The sequence below is a fragment of the Theropithecus gelada genome, chromosome 2, assembly GCF_003255815.1.
Source record: "Theropithecus gelada isolate Dixy chromosome 2, Tgel_1.0, whole genome shotgun sequence".
NCBI classification, from domain to species: Eukaryota; Metazoa; Chordata; class Mammalia; order Primates; family Cercopithecidae; genus Theropithecus; species Theropithecus gelada.
The window spans coordinates 83458719-83476154 of NC_037669.1; the positions used below are offsets into that span (position 1 = coordinate 83458719).

The 17436-nt window shown below is 39.6% G+C and overlaps 1 protein-coding gene across 3 annotated transcripts in view; it reads left to right on the plus strand.

Moving 5' to 3' along the window:
• The first annotated feature begins 1320 nt into the window (after positions 1-1320).
• The window catches only part of FAM208A (family with sequence similarity 208 member A), a 63743-nt gene continuing 47627 nt past the window's right edge, over positions 1321-17436 (plus strand). For all 3 annotated transcript variants that reach the window (XM_025375189.1, XM_025375190.1, XM_025375188.1), the window contains exons 1-6: positions 1321-1882; positions 11002-11147; positions 13352-13444; positions 14891-14963; positions 15247-15338; positions 16430-16591. In XM_025375189.1, coding sequence (XP_025230974.1) covers positions 1549-1882; positions 11002-11147; positions 13352-13444; positions 14891-14963; positions 15247-15338; positions 16430-16591 — 900 coding nt within the window. In that variant the 5' untranslated portion in view covers positions 1321-1548. The remainder of the gene's footprint in view (positions 1883-11001; positions 11148-13351; positions 13445-14890; positions 14964-15246; positions 15339-16429; positions 16592-17436) is intronic.

Below are 17436 nucleotides of genomic sequence, written 5' to 3' on the forward strand. Positions count from 1 at the left end.
GAGGCTTTATTATGAATAATTTGGTCTGTAAACTCCTTGGGAGGTAGTTTGGGATTAGAGATCTGGGTCTCAAACCTGATCCTGCTGCTTGGCGACCCTCAGCAAAATGTCAGCCCTCTGTCGCTTCGTGCATAAAATGAAAAAAAGTGCACAGCTGCTGTGAAAATTAGGTCTTAGAGAAGCAGTCAGTGCAGTGCTTAAGTACTTACTGGGAGAGTTAAATAGACCTGGTTTCAAATCTTGGTTTTGTTACCATAATTTGTCCCGTCTTGTAACGCTTATTTTAAATTGTGCAAAACAGTATCTCCCTCATATCTGTTGCTGTGAAGATTAAATGGAGATAATGCACGTAAATCACTTGTCCAGTCAGTGTCTAGCACATAGAAAGCACTCAGTAAATATTGGCTGTACTCACGATAACCCATGATAGTTTATACTGACAAGGTAGAAATTACTATGCAAACGGTTCTTCACTATGAAGTTATTCCCTTTATGGGACAGCGACCACTGCTGTATATTTTTTAATGTAACCGCAAGTTTATTTTTTCTTTAATATACATTTAATATAGGAAAACGTGGAGGGGGGGTGCGACCAAAGAAAAATGGTAAAAGTTAACAGCCTCCTCCTCTCAAACTCCCCAGAACCAAATCCTGTTAACACTAGGTTGTTAAGTACCATCAGAGGATCTCAGGTTAAAGTGCTTGCTGGCGCTGTGACACTGGGTCACACCCTCTGAGATAAAAGAGAAGGCCGGGTGCGAGTCATCTATCATAAAGATACAAGATCCGGTGAGAACAGCAGGTCGCAGAGGCCGGACGCTTTTAGGCTATTATTGCGTAGCCCATTCTCTTATTTCCTCTCCGGGTCTCTGTACACATGCAAATAGTTCATAAAGCCGAGATCGTCCCGCATCCATGCGCTGAAGCCCGTTTGGGCCGAGATAACTCGTACACTGAGGAAAGTTCTTGCCCACAAATGGGCCACCCCTGCGCTCCGGAGACAAGGCCAAGCCCGTCTCCCTCGCCTGCAGCGCGGCGGGGGATCCCCGGGAACCCGAGGATCGCCAGCGCGGCATCGCCAGGAACCCGAGAATCGCCAGGGGCCCACACATCCTGCAAGCCACGGCTGCGGCGTCGAGGCCCTCGCCGGGCGTGGCAGTCGCCCCTTTTGGCGGGCTCGGGCGCCTCAAAACTCCGCCCCCCGGCGCGGCATATCCGCACTCGCGGAGGCGGGTGCCGCGCTCCCATTGGTAGAGTGGCCCGCGGTGGCCCCGCCCCCTCCCGGCCCCGACGCGCGCACGTTGAGTGGCGGGGGAAGGCAGAAGAACTGCCCGAGCGAGGAGCGGCTCCGAGGGCCGGGCAGCACAGTGGGGTGCCCGCTTCGGGGCCCCCAAGAGGCTGCCGGGTCGGAGTGCAGCCTGAGACCACGGGGGGAAGGGGGTGGGTGGGCTGAGAGCAGTTCGGCGGCGAGGCTGGCCCGCCGCCCCTTCCCCCCACACCCGTCGACCTTGTGGGCAGAAGCTTCCCAGAGCTCCTTACGCCGGCGCGATGGCGACTGCTGTGGAGACGGAGGCCTCGCAGCCGACGGATGCGAGCTGTGAAAGTGGCGGCGGCGGAGACGACGAGATGAAGCAGGCGCTTCCGGAGCTTGAGTCCTCCCCACAAAATGGCGGCGGCGGCGGCGGCCTCAACATCGCTGAGCCCGGCGGCGGCGTTGGGCCTGAGGAGACCGCGGGGGCCGAGGCCGCCCAGAGCTTCAGCCACGAGCAGCCTCAGGACTCCTCTGAGGCGGGCGCGGCCGCCCTGCTCAGAGGCCCCGAAGAGCCCGAAAGGCCTCTTAGGAGGAGTTTTCAGATCCCCAGGAAGAGCAGAGAAAAGAAAGGTGGTGCCTCCCCTTCTTCTCAACCCCCTCTCTCTCTCCCCTCCATCTTTTCATTAGAACCTTTCTATCTTCTCTTCCCACACCCATCTGAGATACGTAAACACGCATGCAGCGCCGGCCGCCTCTCCCCTCACCGCCACGGCCGCCCAGCTGCCGCGCTTGGTGCGAGAGAAAGCGGTGGAACCACGCTCCCCTGCTGCCCCTCCCCGCGGAAGTTGGAAGTAGCTCAGGTTTGAAGCTTGTCCGTAAGGCTGCAGCTCCCAGAGAGGAAAGATGGTGCTCGGCGCCCCTCCCTCCCAGCCCCCGAAGGCAGAGAAGCTGTTGTGTCCTCCTAAGGATGCTTCTGAGAAGTCTCGCTATGGAAATAGCCCGTGGCCATGGATTCTGGGGCTTTCTCCAAGGCCATTGCCAATGTTCTGAGGACCATGAGTGCTTCTCCCCGTGGAAATTCTTCAGCTCTGTGTGTCTACTTGAAATGTGCTTGATGTCAGCGTCCTCCCTTATTTAGAAATCTCTATTAGTAGATGTGATCCATGCACACTGCTATTTTCCATCACACTTCATTTCCATTTAGTTTTTTCCCCCTTGTTTTTGAAGCGTTAAATAGGTCTCTCTCTCTTTAAATTTGAATTAGTATTGTTTTTCTTATATTTGAAAAGAATGGCAAGGTAGGTTCTTGGCGCAGTAATTTCCCAATGGAAAAAGATAATGAGAAGTTACCTTATCCTCAAGAGTCACCAAGTTGGTCTTCTAGATGGTAGAACTTCAGATTAGAAAAAAGTCTAAGTTTTTGGAACCCATATGGAAACAGTTACATTAATTACTTGTGCCTTTAAAAAATCTTAATGCCATATTGTTAATATGGAGTCAGAATTCCTAATGGACATAAAAATTAGTATTGTTTTTTGTTATTGGGGTATAATTTTTTAACTATCCAGTAAATTTTGGATATTCTGGATTTAGACAACTTCCTTTTTGCCCTACTGTGTGGTTAGGTTTTCATTATTTACTTTGGAAAATAATAGGATTTGGTTTTTTCCCGTATAGAAAGCTTTTCCATTTATTTGATTATAGAATCTTGGCTGTAGCCTTACACTGACTTTCCATAAGCATCACCAGTTCCATTTGCACTACTGGAATTGTTTGAGCCTTCTATTGGGAAAGTACAAATAAAGTTCATTTCTGTTTGAATGGCAAAGCCAAGAAAATACTTGGTGTGAGAAACCGTGTTGACAAGATGAAGTTAACCTTTGGAAGTTAGCATGAGGAATGTTTCTAGAAATATCTTTTGAGTTAATGTAGTTTAGGGTTCAGAAAGATACTTTTAAAGGTCAAGACTGTCAGTTTTTTTTGGTGTATCTAGTTAAGATTTGAGATGTATGATTATAGTCTATATGAGAAAAGTTCCCAGTGTAATCAGTTGGTAGAGAATAGGTTAGAAGTACATTCAAATGGGCTCTGGTTATGAGGTAGGAGGTGGAACTATTTTTTTCTTCACAGCTTGATAAAAGTCGGTTGGAGTCTTTTTTTTTTTTAAGGTTTAAGTGCCTAAGAATATGGACAAACCATGATATATATATTTTTTTAACTGTTAGGACCAGAAAATTGGCCTAGAAACTTAAAATTTTGTTTGAAATGTGGGAAGGCAGTAGGAACTGGAAAGGCACTGTGTTTGTGTGTTTTTTAAATAAAACCCAGAGATTGTTGTAAAATAGACTTCAGTTGAACACACTAAAAGTGGAAATAATTGAGGGATTAGGAAATACAAACCTTGCTGTTGTCCCCCATAGTCTTGTACCTCTTGGGTAAAACTTGTATTTTCCATTTTTACTTGAGAGACAAAAGTTGTGAGGAAAATATATCGCAGTGGGCTTTTTCATGATTAGTGAAAATGAGCAATTTTTAACTTGTGTAATTATTTATACCCTGAACACCAGCTGTTCAAATAGTAAAATAGCTAAAATAGCGATTTAAATAGAACTTTAAAAAATTAAATAAGCAGCTATTTTACCACCGTGAATTTTATCTTGTTCAAGCTGAGAGAAGTTAGTAGTTGGTGATATAATTCAATACATAAATTCAACTTTATTTAAAAAAAAAAATTCATCATAAACAGTACAGGTGCTGCTAGTTTTACTCTTCATACTCTTCATCGCAACGCCATCTCTTGGAAGGCTCTAAAGGTAAAGATACCACTTTGTATAGGATTTGGCTAGGTATTACTAGTTGTGGTCATCTGAGTCTTTTAATCAAGAATATTAGATGGTTTTCAGTAGGTATGTCTGCTTGAACTTTTCAGTATCAAAGGTTCTGTTGCATTCATGTTTTAATACGGCAGACCTTTTCTTGTGACTGTGCTTTTCCAGTGAAATTTAAGATTAGTACTTAAATATTTTAATAACTTAAAGGTTATTACTATGGAAGTATAACTTGTTGACTCAAAGTTCTTTCTTTGGTCTTGCCAATAGTATGACATCCAAAATAACTGCCATTGTAATTGAGTAATAATATTGGCAAACACTTGTATAGTGCCTAATAAGTTGTGGGCATTGTTCTAAGCAATTTACATACATTGACTAAATCTCAACAGTGTTTTGTGGTAGGTACTATTCCCATTTTACAGATGAGACTAAAGTACTGAGAAGTTAGGTAACTTGCCCCAGATGACACAACTAATAAGTGGTGGAGCTGGAATTTGAAGATAGGTGTAGAGTACTTTTACTACTATAAAAAAGAAAAATCTTGCTACCCAGTTTGAATAATCTAAGGTTTTAAGTTAGCTGCTTTTGATCTGACCTGTTAGTAACAAAAACTGTTTTTATCCACCTATTAAATATAGAAATACTTAATATGTTTTCGTCCTTGGGGAATTTTGACATTCAGAGATTATGTTCACTATCAACATTTGATTGGTACTGACAGATTAAGTGCCTCTTTGACTGGAAAGGTATACATTTTACTGTTTTTGATGTATGTTATATTATTTATTGGCTGAGGCATGATTCTTATATTTAACCAAATTGTAGAATTGCATTTTGTTGGTAGATGTTTCACTATCGCCGCCTTTAAATCTAGTAAGTCATAAAAAGTAAATTAAAATTGGTAATTGCATTTGATGTAATTTTTTCCTCCAAAGTTCTTGGGAAATGGAGTAGTGATGATTGACTATCTGGAAAATGTTTATTGGTTAATGTTTTTGTAGGGTCCAAGGGAGTCTCAAAAATTAATTGCTCTCATGCACTAGGTTTCCATACTGGTTTAGTCCAGAAGTAATGGCTAATTCTGCTAACCTCCATCTTCCCACACAAAATTTGCACTTGCGTGTTGGAAGCCATTGGAGCCAAGTCTCATTCTTAAGGAAATTTCCGTGGTATTTCATTAGTTGTATATGGATGAGTGGGTTCTGAGAACAATAGGTCTCTCCATACATAATAGCAAAGTAATCGAGGTAAAATTTACTTTGACCTATCCTCAGTGCAAAAAACATTGTTTCGTATTTGTATTCTCTTGATTCCTGCCAACATATTCATTTCTAATTGTACGCTATGTTCAACCTTGTTGATTTAGAGATGAAGTACCCACTCCTAAAGTATTGTCTGTGGTAATTTTTTTTAGACTGAAGAAAAGTGATTTTAAAAAAAGACCTTACTGTGAAGAAGAAATGGATGGAGAGTGGTTGTATTATAATCATTAGACATCAGCTATGAATTCAGAGAAAATTTCAGATCGCTAGCCTCCTCTTGCTAATTATTTCGTCATCTTCCATGAATTAGTTACTTTAAATCAGACAATTGTTTATTTATACCTCATACTACCCATTTGTTGTTGTTTTTTTTTTTTCCTGGAGGCAGAGTCTCTGTCATCCAGGCTGGCATGCAGTGTTGCAATCCCGGCTCACTGCAGCCTCCGCCTCCTAGGTTCAAAGGATTCTCCTTCCTCAGCCTCCTCCGAGTAGCTCGGTTACAGGCGTGCGCCACCGTGCCCAGCTAATTTTTGTATTCTTTTTAGAGACGGGATTTCATCATGTTGGCCAGGCTGGTCTCGAACTCCTGACCTGAAGTGATCCGCCCTTCTTGGCCTCCCAAAGTGCCGGGATTATAGGCATGAGCCACCATGCCCAGCCCCATTTGTATGTTTCGATAGGAATGGTCCATCTTTTAAGTTTAGCTTTTTAAAATTTACGTATATACGATAATATTTTTTGCGATTCATATATACATAATACAAAAAGATCTGTCTTAACACCAAATTGGTAAAACTAACTGATGAAGATGTTCTTTTGATTAAGGAACAAAGCTGTTTGATTATTTAAATTATATATCTATGCTGACTGCCTTTATAAATATAACCTTCAAATCTTGAGTGTGGGCCAGGCGTGGTGGATCATGTCTGTAATCCCAGCACTTTGAGAAGCCAAGGTGGGCGAATCACGAGGTCAGGAGTTTGAGACCAGCCTGGCCAACGTGGTAAAACCCCGTCTCTCCTAAAAATACAAGAAAAATTAGCCGGGCCTGGTGGCGGGCTCCTGAAATCCCAGTTACTCAGGAGGCTGAGGCAGGAGAATCACTTGAACCCAGAAGGTGGAGGTTGCAGTGAGCTGAGATTGCGCCACTGCACTCCAGCCCGGGTAACAGTGCGGGACTCCATCTCAAAAAAAAAAAAAAAAAAAAATTTGAGTATGTTTTATATGATGCTACTAATAAAAAATATTTGATGATAGTATGGCTAAGAGTCAGGAAATTTGAATTCCAGTTAACATTCTATGTTACTGTCAGTTTCCTCATTTAAATTATAAATCTCCAAGTGCCCTTCTAAATCTGTGCTCTTCAGTCTCGTAAAATACATCTATAATTAGTTTGTCAATAGGGAAACCTAGTATGATCAGTAATCAACTCAGCTGTTTTTCTGACAGGCATTTAATGGAAATCCATTAAATAAGCAAAATTACACATTTAATGTGTGAAAGAGGCTCGATTGCTACTGCTGTTAACCTTTATAAAACAAAGGGCGTTACAACTCTTGGCCCTGTTATTTCTAGAGGAAGATTAAAATCAGAAAAAATTAAGAGATTTGAGAAAGGATATGAGGGTAGAAAGAGCAGTATTAGAACCAAATTCTTTGTTCTTTTATAGCCAACTTCCTGTGCCTAAGTGTTCTATATGATTTATGGTCTATACAATGAGGAAACAGTCATTTTTCCAGCTCTTGACATGATTGGATATTGTACGTCTAATATTACCACACACACGCACGTCATATATTTCAGGATACAAGATAGGGAGCCTGATCACTTGAATTTGAATCCCAGCAGCTTGATCCATTCGTTAATCCTGTAACCTTGGGCCAACTCAAAGGCTACTTGTCCCAGTTTCAACTGAGAAATGGGCATGTTGAACTTCATAGCATAGTTTGGATGATTGAAATGATATATGTAAAGCTCTTAGTACAGTATTGAAGGTGGTACTTAACCACTGATGGTTAGACAGTAACTGTCATAATCTAGAGAACGGTATGTTGAATACTGAGTTCCCTGAGTGAAATGGATGGTTCATATATATAATGCTTTCCCTGTTTGGATAGACACAGGGTTGTTTATTATTACTACCTCAAATAGTGACCCATAATTGAGATTTTTGACTTAAGTATTTTCTTTAAAAGGAGTGACAAGACACATTGATCAAGATACATGTAGTGTTAAACGACCTCTGAGGACAAAATAGACTACCAGAGAATGTACATTCAGAAGATGAACTTAATAAATTTTCTGAACTGCTATTACCAGCAAATTGACTTGAAATCCTTAAAAATAGTTGCAGGGTAATTTTATTACTTTAGAAATTATCACCAGAAAAAATGAGAAATTATAACTGGCCTCATGAAGCCACTGAGGCATTTACAAAACAAAATCATTAGGATACAGATATTTATTGTTAGAGCTAAAATGCTTTTTTCTTTGCATTAAAAAAATTTTTTTCCTGTCAGCTGTCATTTTTAGTACATTGGACATGACTCTTGGACATTGCTTTAGAGTGAACTGGAAATGTTAAGTACTTTGAGAATAATTTGGATGTGAGCTTTTATGCAGATTTATGATTTGACTAATTTTTTACTTATGATTAGATTAATGGTATAAATTGTATTGGGTAGCTTAACTAATGAAAATCTATGTAGACTATAAAATTTCATAGAAATTGGCAGCCATGTGATATCTTTTTTTGTGTAAATTTTAGATATCCGAAGTCATTTTGTTTAGAAACAAAATTGTGTAAAATTAACCCAGCTTTTACAATCATGCTTGGCCCACTTTAGATGTGAAAGCTATAAAGACCTCCATATGCTGCGTTCCTTGCCAAGTTTTTCACAGTTTAATTGGGGACAGTCATCATAAAGATAAGATGTTTTTGTCCTACATTCCGTAACACAGGTTTGAATGAAGACAATGTATGCCTCCTACCCTCTTCTGAGCTTTCATTTGTGTTTTGTATGTTACTGAATTGTTGAACTTGCGAATGAGTCTTAATTTTAAATAAGTCATTTAGTAGTTGTTACCATTTTTAAAACTTGACAAAATTTCTCATTTTCTTCACTTGACTGTTCAATATTTTTAGGGCTAGCACTCACAGGTCTAGCTACTGGAATACAGGAAAGATGAGTAATGAGCAAGCAGATACAGTTCCTGCTCTCATGGAGCTTACAATCAATAGGTTACTGAACATATTCGTCTGCTACAAGTTTGATTACAGTACACTTTGTGTTGAGTAGTCTTGTTCTGTTTGAGTACTTGTTTGAGCTTACTCCTGTTTATTAGTTGCATAACTATAACTGTGTTGTCTATTTTTTTAGTGTGCAGTTCCAAAATAGTGGTAACCATTTGTTTGTACACATTGTGCCATTGAAAACTGTGTTTTTACAGTCACTTCTGTAATACAGACATGGTTGGTAAATGAATGGATGAATGGCTCTGTCATTTGACATGTCCTTTAAAGTCTAATAATCATGTATAGAAAAGACAAAAGTTCGCTGCATCTGTCACCTTTAGGAGTATGTAAAAGTGGAACATTATGTTTTCAGTAGTGACCTGTTTTTACTATGACATTTGTTAACCCTTATTAAATAGTGTCTTGAAAGAAATTAAGGTAATAGAGAATAACATAGTTTCTATGAGTAGTTCTCTCTACAGTGAAAAGTGGTTCCTTTTTGATTTGGGGAAATACATATATGTATAGACTTGTATTAGTAAATTAAAGTATTTTGTGCATAAGATGGAAATTCGAGGTTAATAGACCAGTAATTCTCAAGAACTAATTGGATATTTGACTTAAATATTTTAAAAATTAAGTGGGGGCCGGGTGCAGTGGCTCACGCCCGTAATCCCAACACTTAGGGTGGCTGAGGCAGGTGGATTACCTGAGGTCAGGAGTTTGAGACCAGCCTGGCCAACATGGTGAAACCCCATATCTACTAAAAATCTAAAAATTAGCTGGGCGTGGTAGCAGGTGTCTGTAATCCCAGCTACTTGGGAGGCTGAGGCAGGAGAATCACTTGAACCTGGGAGGCACGGAGGTTGCAGTGAACTGAGATCGCGCCACTGCACTCTAGCCTGGGTGACGAGCAAAACTCCATCTCAAAAAAAAAAAAAAAATTCAGTAGGATGTAGAATGGTTGGGGATGTGGAGAATAAAAACTTAATGTCCTGGCCAGGCACGGTGGTTCATGCCTGTAATCCTAGCACTTTGGGAGGCTGAGGCAGGCGGATCACGAGGTCATGGGGTTGAGACCATTCTGGCTAACACTGTGAGACCCCATCTCTACTAAAAATACAAAAAAAAAAAAAAAGAAAAATTAGCTGGGCGTGGTGGCGGGTGCCTGTAGTCCCAGCTACTCGGGAGGCTGAGGCAGGAGAATGGTGTGAACCCAGGGGGTGGAGTTTACAGTGAGCCGGGATTGCACCACAGCGCTCCAGCCTGGGTGACAGAGCAAGACTCCGTCTCAAAAACAAAAAAATAACCTTAATATCCTACTATGTGTTGGATGCTATGTTTAGAGCTTTTTCCACGTGTTGTCTTATGTATGGCGTGTGGCATATAGTGGTTATTAGGGCTGCTGGAGTTTGCTGTTTTATATATGAGAGAGCTGAGCTATATAAGTAATTTATTTACGCGCATCTTATTCCAAGCCAGTAATGCTGGGTTTGGTATTTGTGTCCAGGTTTGACTCCAAAGCCTGACATGTTTTCATTTTACTAAGTTGTCATAATAAATGTTCTACTACTTTTTATGGATTATACAAGAAGCCACGTGAGTGCAGCATTTTATTTTTTATTTTTATTTTTGAGACAGGGTCTTGCTCTGTCTCCCAGGCTGGAGTGCAGTGGCATGAACATGGCTCACTGCATCCTTGAACTCCTGGGCTCAAAGGATCCTCCTGCCTCAGCCTCCTAAGTAGCTGGGACTACAGGCATGCACCACCATGCCTGGCTGATTTTTTTTTTTTTTTTAAATGGTTTGTGAAGACAGAGTCTCACTGTCGCCCAGGCTGCTCTCGAACTCCTGAGCTCAAGCAGTCTTGCTGCCTTGGCCTCCCAAAGAGCTGGAATTACAATCATGAGCCACCAAGCCTTTTTTTTTTTTTTTTTTTTTTTTTTAAAGAACAGTGTGTCAGTAACAGCATATAATTTGTTACTTCACATAATGTCTTAAATGTTTTTATGCTGTCATATATGATATAGGTATTTAGTTTGCGGAAATACACAATCTGAGACATACTTCAGTGTAACATAAAATAGGAGCTGAGACAAGTTGAGTATAAACACAGATTCTTATAAGAGTCTTTAAGCAATTTAGGTTGCCTGATGTAGCATGCCTAAGTTGGCAAAGTTGCAACTTCCTTGTCTGTGTATGTAATGCCAGATCCTCATTGTTGAAGGAACTGGTATATGTAGGCAACTAGTTTTACATTTTTTTCAATGAGTTAGTATCTCTTTTGCATATCACAAAGTAAGATAGCCTTCATGCCTTTTTTCGTGTTTAAGGTTACATTAGCCCACAGAAATATAAGAAGCTATATTTAAGATGGAGTAATGTTAAACATTTTAAATGGTTTTTTTTTTTTTATTTTAGCACTTTTCCAGCCATTAACTCCAGGCTCTCGAGAATTTGAAGATGTTGTAAATATTCTTCATTCTTCTTACCTTGAACCAACCTCAGTAACAAATTTTAACTACAGACGTGCTTGCTTGATACACAATGAGCTTTTGGAAAAGGAGGTATGTTTTAAATTATACTTACTGTAAGATTGTTTTCAGAACCAGTTAACAGCCTGGGAAAAAAATTTTCTCTAGAAATACTAAAATTTTTAGGAAAACCAAATTACAAAGGGAAAACAAGTTGTTGTTTTTTGTTTTTTTTTTTTTTGAGATGGAGTTTCACTCTTGTTGCCCATGCTGGAGTGCAGTGGCGCGATCTCCGCTTACTGCAACCTCCGCCTCCCCAGTTGAAGCAATTCTGCCTCGGCCTCCAGAGTAGCTAGGATTACAGGCATGTGCCACCATGCCTGCCTAATTGGGAAAACAAGTTTTAAATGACATCTCTTTTTCCCACCAAATGTTGCTGTAGCATTACATTTATCTGCTATGTTAAATTGTTATTAATAGCAATTGTGTAAAATAACTTTTTAACTGAAAATCTTAAGTATAGCGATAGCTTACTAGCTAGTGGTTTAATTGTAAATTCAGCTGAGCATTGTGGCTCATGCCTGTAATCCCAGCACTTTGGGAGGCTCAGGCGGACAGGTTGCTTGAGGCCAGGAGTTTGAGACCAGCCTGTCCAATGTAGCGAAACCTGACTCTATAATAATTAGCTAGGCATGGTGGCACATGCCTGTAATTCAGCTTCTTGAGAGGCTGAGGCACAAGAATTGCTTGAACCCATGAGGTTTCAGTGAGCCGAGACTGTGCCAGTGCACTCAAGCTTGGGTGATAGAACAAGAACTCTGTCTCAGATAAATAAGTAAATAAATAAACTGAATTCGTAGGGCTTTTTGCTCTTTTTGAGTATTGTACATGTTAATTAAATGCCTAAATTGGAAGGTAATTAATGAAATCAAATATGTGGGTGTATTCGTTTTTAGAACATGCTTAATTTTTTCCACAATTATTGCCTGGTGGCTATATGATGATTTTATCATTAGTGGATATTCTTAGTGAAAAAGTTCAAACAAAGAGGAACAATTAAGCATGTTAGACAGTGAACTTAAGTTTCCTGTACAAATTAGAATATTTGAGTTTTGATTTAGGAAAAGCCATGTGTAGATGTTTCGAAATATTTGATGCATAATGCTTTCTGATGGGCCTGAAATATGAATTTTTTGTTTTTGCAAGTTGATTAACCAAGGGATACCAGGATTTAATTTTGAAAGGTTCCCTAAAGGGCACTAGTGTTACTGAATCCCGGAGAAAATTAAAATCTTAGTAGTTTGAATTGATGTGGCTTCATGGTATGATAGCGATTATTTGTTAATTTTATGTGAAAATTTAGTCTGAAGATTCATTAGTTATGTTATTGAAGAGCAGTAATAGCCTGAATATAAAATGTTAGATATTTTATATTTTAAATGTATATCTGTTTTATAGATAGGAAAGCCAGCAGTTTAGGATAACTTACAGTTCTGACGACTAAGATGAAATCACTCTTCCATCCTGTAAATATTTATGGAGCACATCTTATGTGCTTGGCATTGAGAATACAGTACAGAGAAAAGAAGCATTTTTCTTGTCCTAATTGAGTTTATAGTCTAGAAGTTGGTCATTCAGATTTATTAAACCACCTATTGGATGCAGTGTACCATGTTAAGTAAATGGGAGATACAAAAATAACTAAAGCATTAATTTATAATCTGTGGGAGAGTTGTAATGTGGTAAAATTATAAGAGAAATTAGGCCGGGCGCGGTGGCTTATGCCTGTAATCCCAGTGATTTGGGAGGCCAAGGCGGGCGGATCACAAGGTCAGGAGATCGAGACCATCTCGGCTAACATGGTGAAACCCTGTCTCTACTAAAAAAAACACAAGAAATTAGCCGAGTGTGGTGGTGCCTGTAGTCCCAGCTAATCGGGAGGCTGAGGCAGGAGAATGGCGTGAACCTGGGAGGCGGAGCTTGCAGTGAGCCGAGATCGGCCACTGCACCTCCAGCCTGGGCGGCAGAGCGAGACTCCATCTCAAAAAAAAAAAGAAAAAAAAAAAATTAAAAGAGAAATTTAAAGATTGATGAGCATTAGATGTTTGTCTATATTAATCTATATAAAGAGCCAGTTAAAATAGGGGAAAAACTGAAGGACAGAGAGTATAGAGAGATAGAGATTTTTTTTTTTTTATTTTGGAAGGTATGAGATTTCTTGGGGAAAAAAATAAAACTTGTAGCTTGAAAAACATAATCACATGCTAAGGCGTTGTTATAGATTTAATTTCATTTAGTTTACAGAAAAGCGAAGAGAACTGAAGTTTGATGGTCGCTTAGATAAGGAACTTTCAGAATCCTATGCATTTCTGATGGTTGATCGATACCAGGTGAGTTAATGCATTTTATAAAAAACAATTTGAGATTGTTTCCATTGTAAGTTACTAATTTTGTGATTATTCAACAATATACTTGACAATTATAGACTTTCTTTGAAATATAAGTGGAATGCATGATTTAAGGGGGCAAAATGTTTATTGTTTGTAATTTGTTTTTCAAATGTACTCAGTTTTTTCTCTGACCAGTCCTATTTTCTTACCCTAGAATGTGCTTGATAATAATACTTTTCTCTTTATTTATTTTTTTTTCTGAGATGGAGTCTTGCTCTGTTACCCAGCCTGGAATACAGTGGCGTGATCTTGGCTCACTGTAACTTCTGTCTCCTGAGTTCAAGCGATTCTCCTTCCTCAGCCTCCCAAGTAGCTGGGGTTACAGATATACCCCATGAGGCCTGGCTGATTTTTGTATTTTTAGTAGAGATGGGGTATCACCATGTTGGCCAGGCTGCTCTTGAACTCCTAACCTCGTGATCCATCCACCTCAGCCTCCCAAAGTGCTGGGATTACAGGTGTGAGCCACCACCCCCGGCCTTTTCTCTTTATTAAAAAGATTGTCTTCTATATTGTTGATTATATGTGAGATTATCTTCTATATTGTTGATTATGTGTGGCTGGAACCATTTTTCCTTTTTTTTTTTTTTTTGAGATGGAGTCTCACTCTGTCCAACAGCTCAGGCTGGAGGTGTGATCTCGGCTCACTCACTGCAGCCTCCTTCTCCCAGGTACAAGTGACTCTTGTGCCTCAACCTCCCGATTATAGGATGGGATTATAGGATGCGCCACTGCACCTGGTTAATTTTTTTGTGTGTTTTTAGTAGAGTTGGGGTTTCCCCATGTTGGCCAGGCTGGTCTTGAACTCCTGACCTCGAGTGATCTGCCTGCCTTGGCCTCCCAAAGTGCTATTATTACAGGCGTGAGCCACTGTGTCTGGTCTGTTTTTTCCCCTTTTAATTGAAGATATTTAGGTGGAATAATATTTTGCTGTTTCTAATTCTCTTTGAAAAGTAATGGTTATATATATTGAGTGGCAGGAGTTAAGAGTTATCTGTCACCCTTGGCATAAAGAAAAATGATTGAAAACTAGCCAGGCATGGTGGCACGCATTTGTAGGCCTAGTTACTCCGGAGGTTGAGGTGGGAGAATCACTTGAGCCAAGGAGTTCAAGGTCATGCCACTGCACTCCGGCCTAGGGGGCAGACAGAGACCCCGTCTCTAAAAAAATTAAAGAAAAATGGATTCTAGATATGGTTACTTTGAGAAGCGTAAGTCAGTTTTACATTAATATTTATAAAGTGGCAAATATATAACTTTTCTGTGATTTAGAATGATATGTAGTTTAGAAGCTTTGTTTTTATTTAAAACAAGTTTATAAAATTATTTTTTCATGTTTTAAATGTTATTATGACTGCAAGATGAAGTAATTTTTTTTTAATTTAGGTTCAAAGCATATGTGAAAAAGGATTACATGTGGGTCAGTCCAAAATAACAATTCTTGGCAGTCCTTCCATGGGTAATCTTTTTTTCTTTTTAAATATAAATATCTATTATTAAGTTACTGTCTAAAAATATATTATCTCATGTAATTTCACTGCAGTTGTTATTAAATTCATGCTTTATTATGTTTCCAGAAAAAGAGACGACTAATAGGTTCTGAAATGTAAGATCAGTTTTATCTTTTGTTTCTGACTTTCTGCACACTTCAAATTGATCAAGGATAGCTTTTTAAAAATGTCTTTAGTGCTAGTGATTTTGAAAAATATAATCAGTTTCCTTAATTTTTCCCGCTTTTCTAGGTGTCTATCTTTCTAGGTATGCTGATTTATTACAAGCGAATCCTTTGGACACGGGGGCAATGGGTGATGTTGTTATTTTTAAAATAATGAAGGTAATTTAAACTTACACATTTCATAGATGAAAAAATACACTTGATTTGGATTTTAATTTTTAGATGATGCTAAGTCTTTAGAAGATTGTTTAAAAGTTCATGCTTGCTAGTGTTTGGTAGTTAAAGATTCTTTTGAAAATGGTTTATTTGCCATCTTTTTTGTGTGTGTGTTGTTTTTTGTTTTGTGAGATGGAGTCTCGCTCTGTCGCCCAGGCTGGATGGAGTGCAGTGGCACCATCGTGGTGTACTACAAGCTCTGCCTCCTGGGTTCATGCCATTCTCCTGCCTCAGCCTCCCTAGTAGCTGGGACTACAGGTGCCCGCCACCACGCCTGGTTAAATTTTTGTATTTTCAGTAGAGATGGGGTTTCACTGTGTTAGCCAGGATGGTCTTGATCTCCTGACATCGTGATCCCACCCGCCTTGGCCTCCCAAAGTGCTGGGATTACAGGCGTGAGCCACTGTGCCCGGCCTGTTTGCCATCTTTGATCTAAGCTAACCATTCTTAAGAGTTTGTTTTCCTTTCCAAAGAAAGGAATGTAGAGAGTAATATGTTGGTAATATAATTTATGTTAGTGGAGAGTATTATGAATGGAGTTTATATTTACTTGTTATTAAACAAGTTCAATTGATTTTTTTTAGTGATTAACTTTTTCTTACTCCTTCAAACTTGGTAAAAGTGTTCTGTGAGATATTATTTTATTTATTTTTTGGAGACGGAGTCTCACTCTGTCACCCAGGCTGGAGTGCAGTGGCACAATCCCAGCTCACTGCAACCTCCGCCTCCCAGGTTCAAGCAGTTCTGCCTGCCATAGCCTCCTGAGTAGCTGGGATTACAGGTGTGCACCACCATGCGCTGCTAATTTTTGTATTTTTAGTAGAGACAGAGTTTCGTCATGTTGGCCAGGCTAGTCTCAAACTCCTGACTCCAGGTGATCCGCCTGCCTTGGCGCCCACCTGTTCTGTGAGATATTGAAGGGAAAAAATGGTTGGTATAGTTGATCTATATTGAAAGAAGTATTTCATAATATTAATGTTATATAGTCAACAATTAGGTTTAGGTAGACACTTAAAAGGTTTTCTCTATTTTAGGGTAAAATAAAGAGTATATATGACCCCATGGGTGTAAAAAGTTTGGAATCTATGTTAAATAAAAGTGCTTTGGACCCCACACCAAAGCATGAATGTCACGTGTCAAAGAATGCCAATCGAATTACATCACTTTTGGCTTACAGAGCCTATGAGCTTACTCAGGTAGGTACCAGGATCTGTTGTAATTTTATGACCGCATATCTGTTTGTTAACAAATCCTTTAAAATGTCTCCCTTTCAGTTCTCTCTGTCCCCACACCAGTCTAGACTCTGGTTTCTGCATATCACTTCCAGACTCCAGTGTCTGTTGCTGCTGTTTGTTCAGTGTTTTCTGAGATGTCTCAGAAACATACAGTGGCTCTTCAAGGTTACAGGGTAATATTTATAGACTGCCTAGTCTAGCTCTTCCTGCTGGTAGACTGTGGCCTGGTTTTTGTATGATCATTGCCCTCAACACATCTTACTTCGTTTTGAAACCTTGGCATTTCCTGGCCTAGAAAGGTCTCCTGCCTAATACGATATTACTCATCTTTCAAGGTAAAGTTGAAATCCCTTGAAATATCTTAAGTCATAACATTTCGTACTATTGATTTACTTGATAGATATTTTCTATCTTTATTAACATTTTTAAAGATGCAAACCTAGACTTATTTTTAAAGCCTTATTCAAGTATAATTGACATACAATAAACCACACATAAAAGTAACATTTGATGAACTTGAGTGTTAAGTTTTTATGTGAGGTTTGACTACAAAGCAGTGGTTTTTTTGTTTTTGTGTTTGTTTAAATAGAAATGGGGGTGTCACTGTTTTGCCCAGACTGGTCTAGAACTCCTGGGCTCAAGTGATCTTCCCACTTCGGCCTCACTATTCTTGTTTTTTTTTATTTTAGTATTTTGTTATTTTATTTTGAGACAGAGTCTCGCTCTGTTGTCCAGTTTGGAGTGTGGTGGCGTGATCTTGGCTCACTGCAACCTCCGCCCCCAAGGTTCAAGTGATTCGCCTGCCT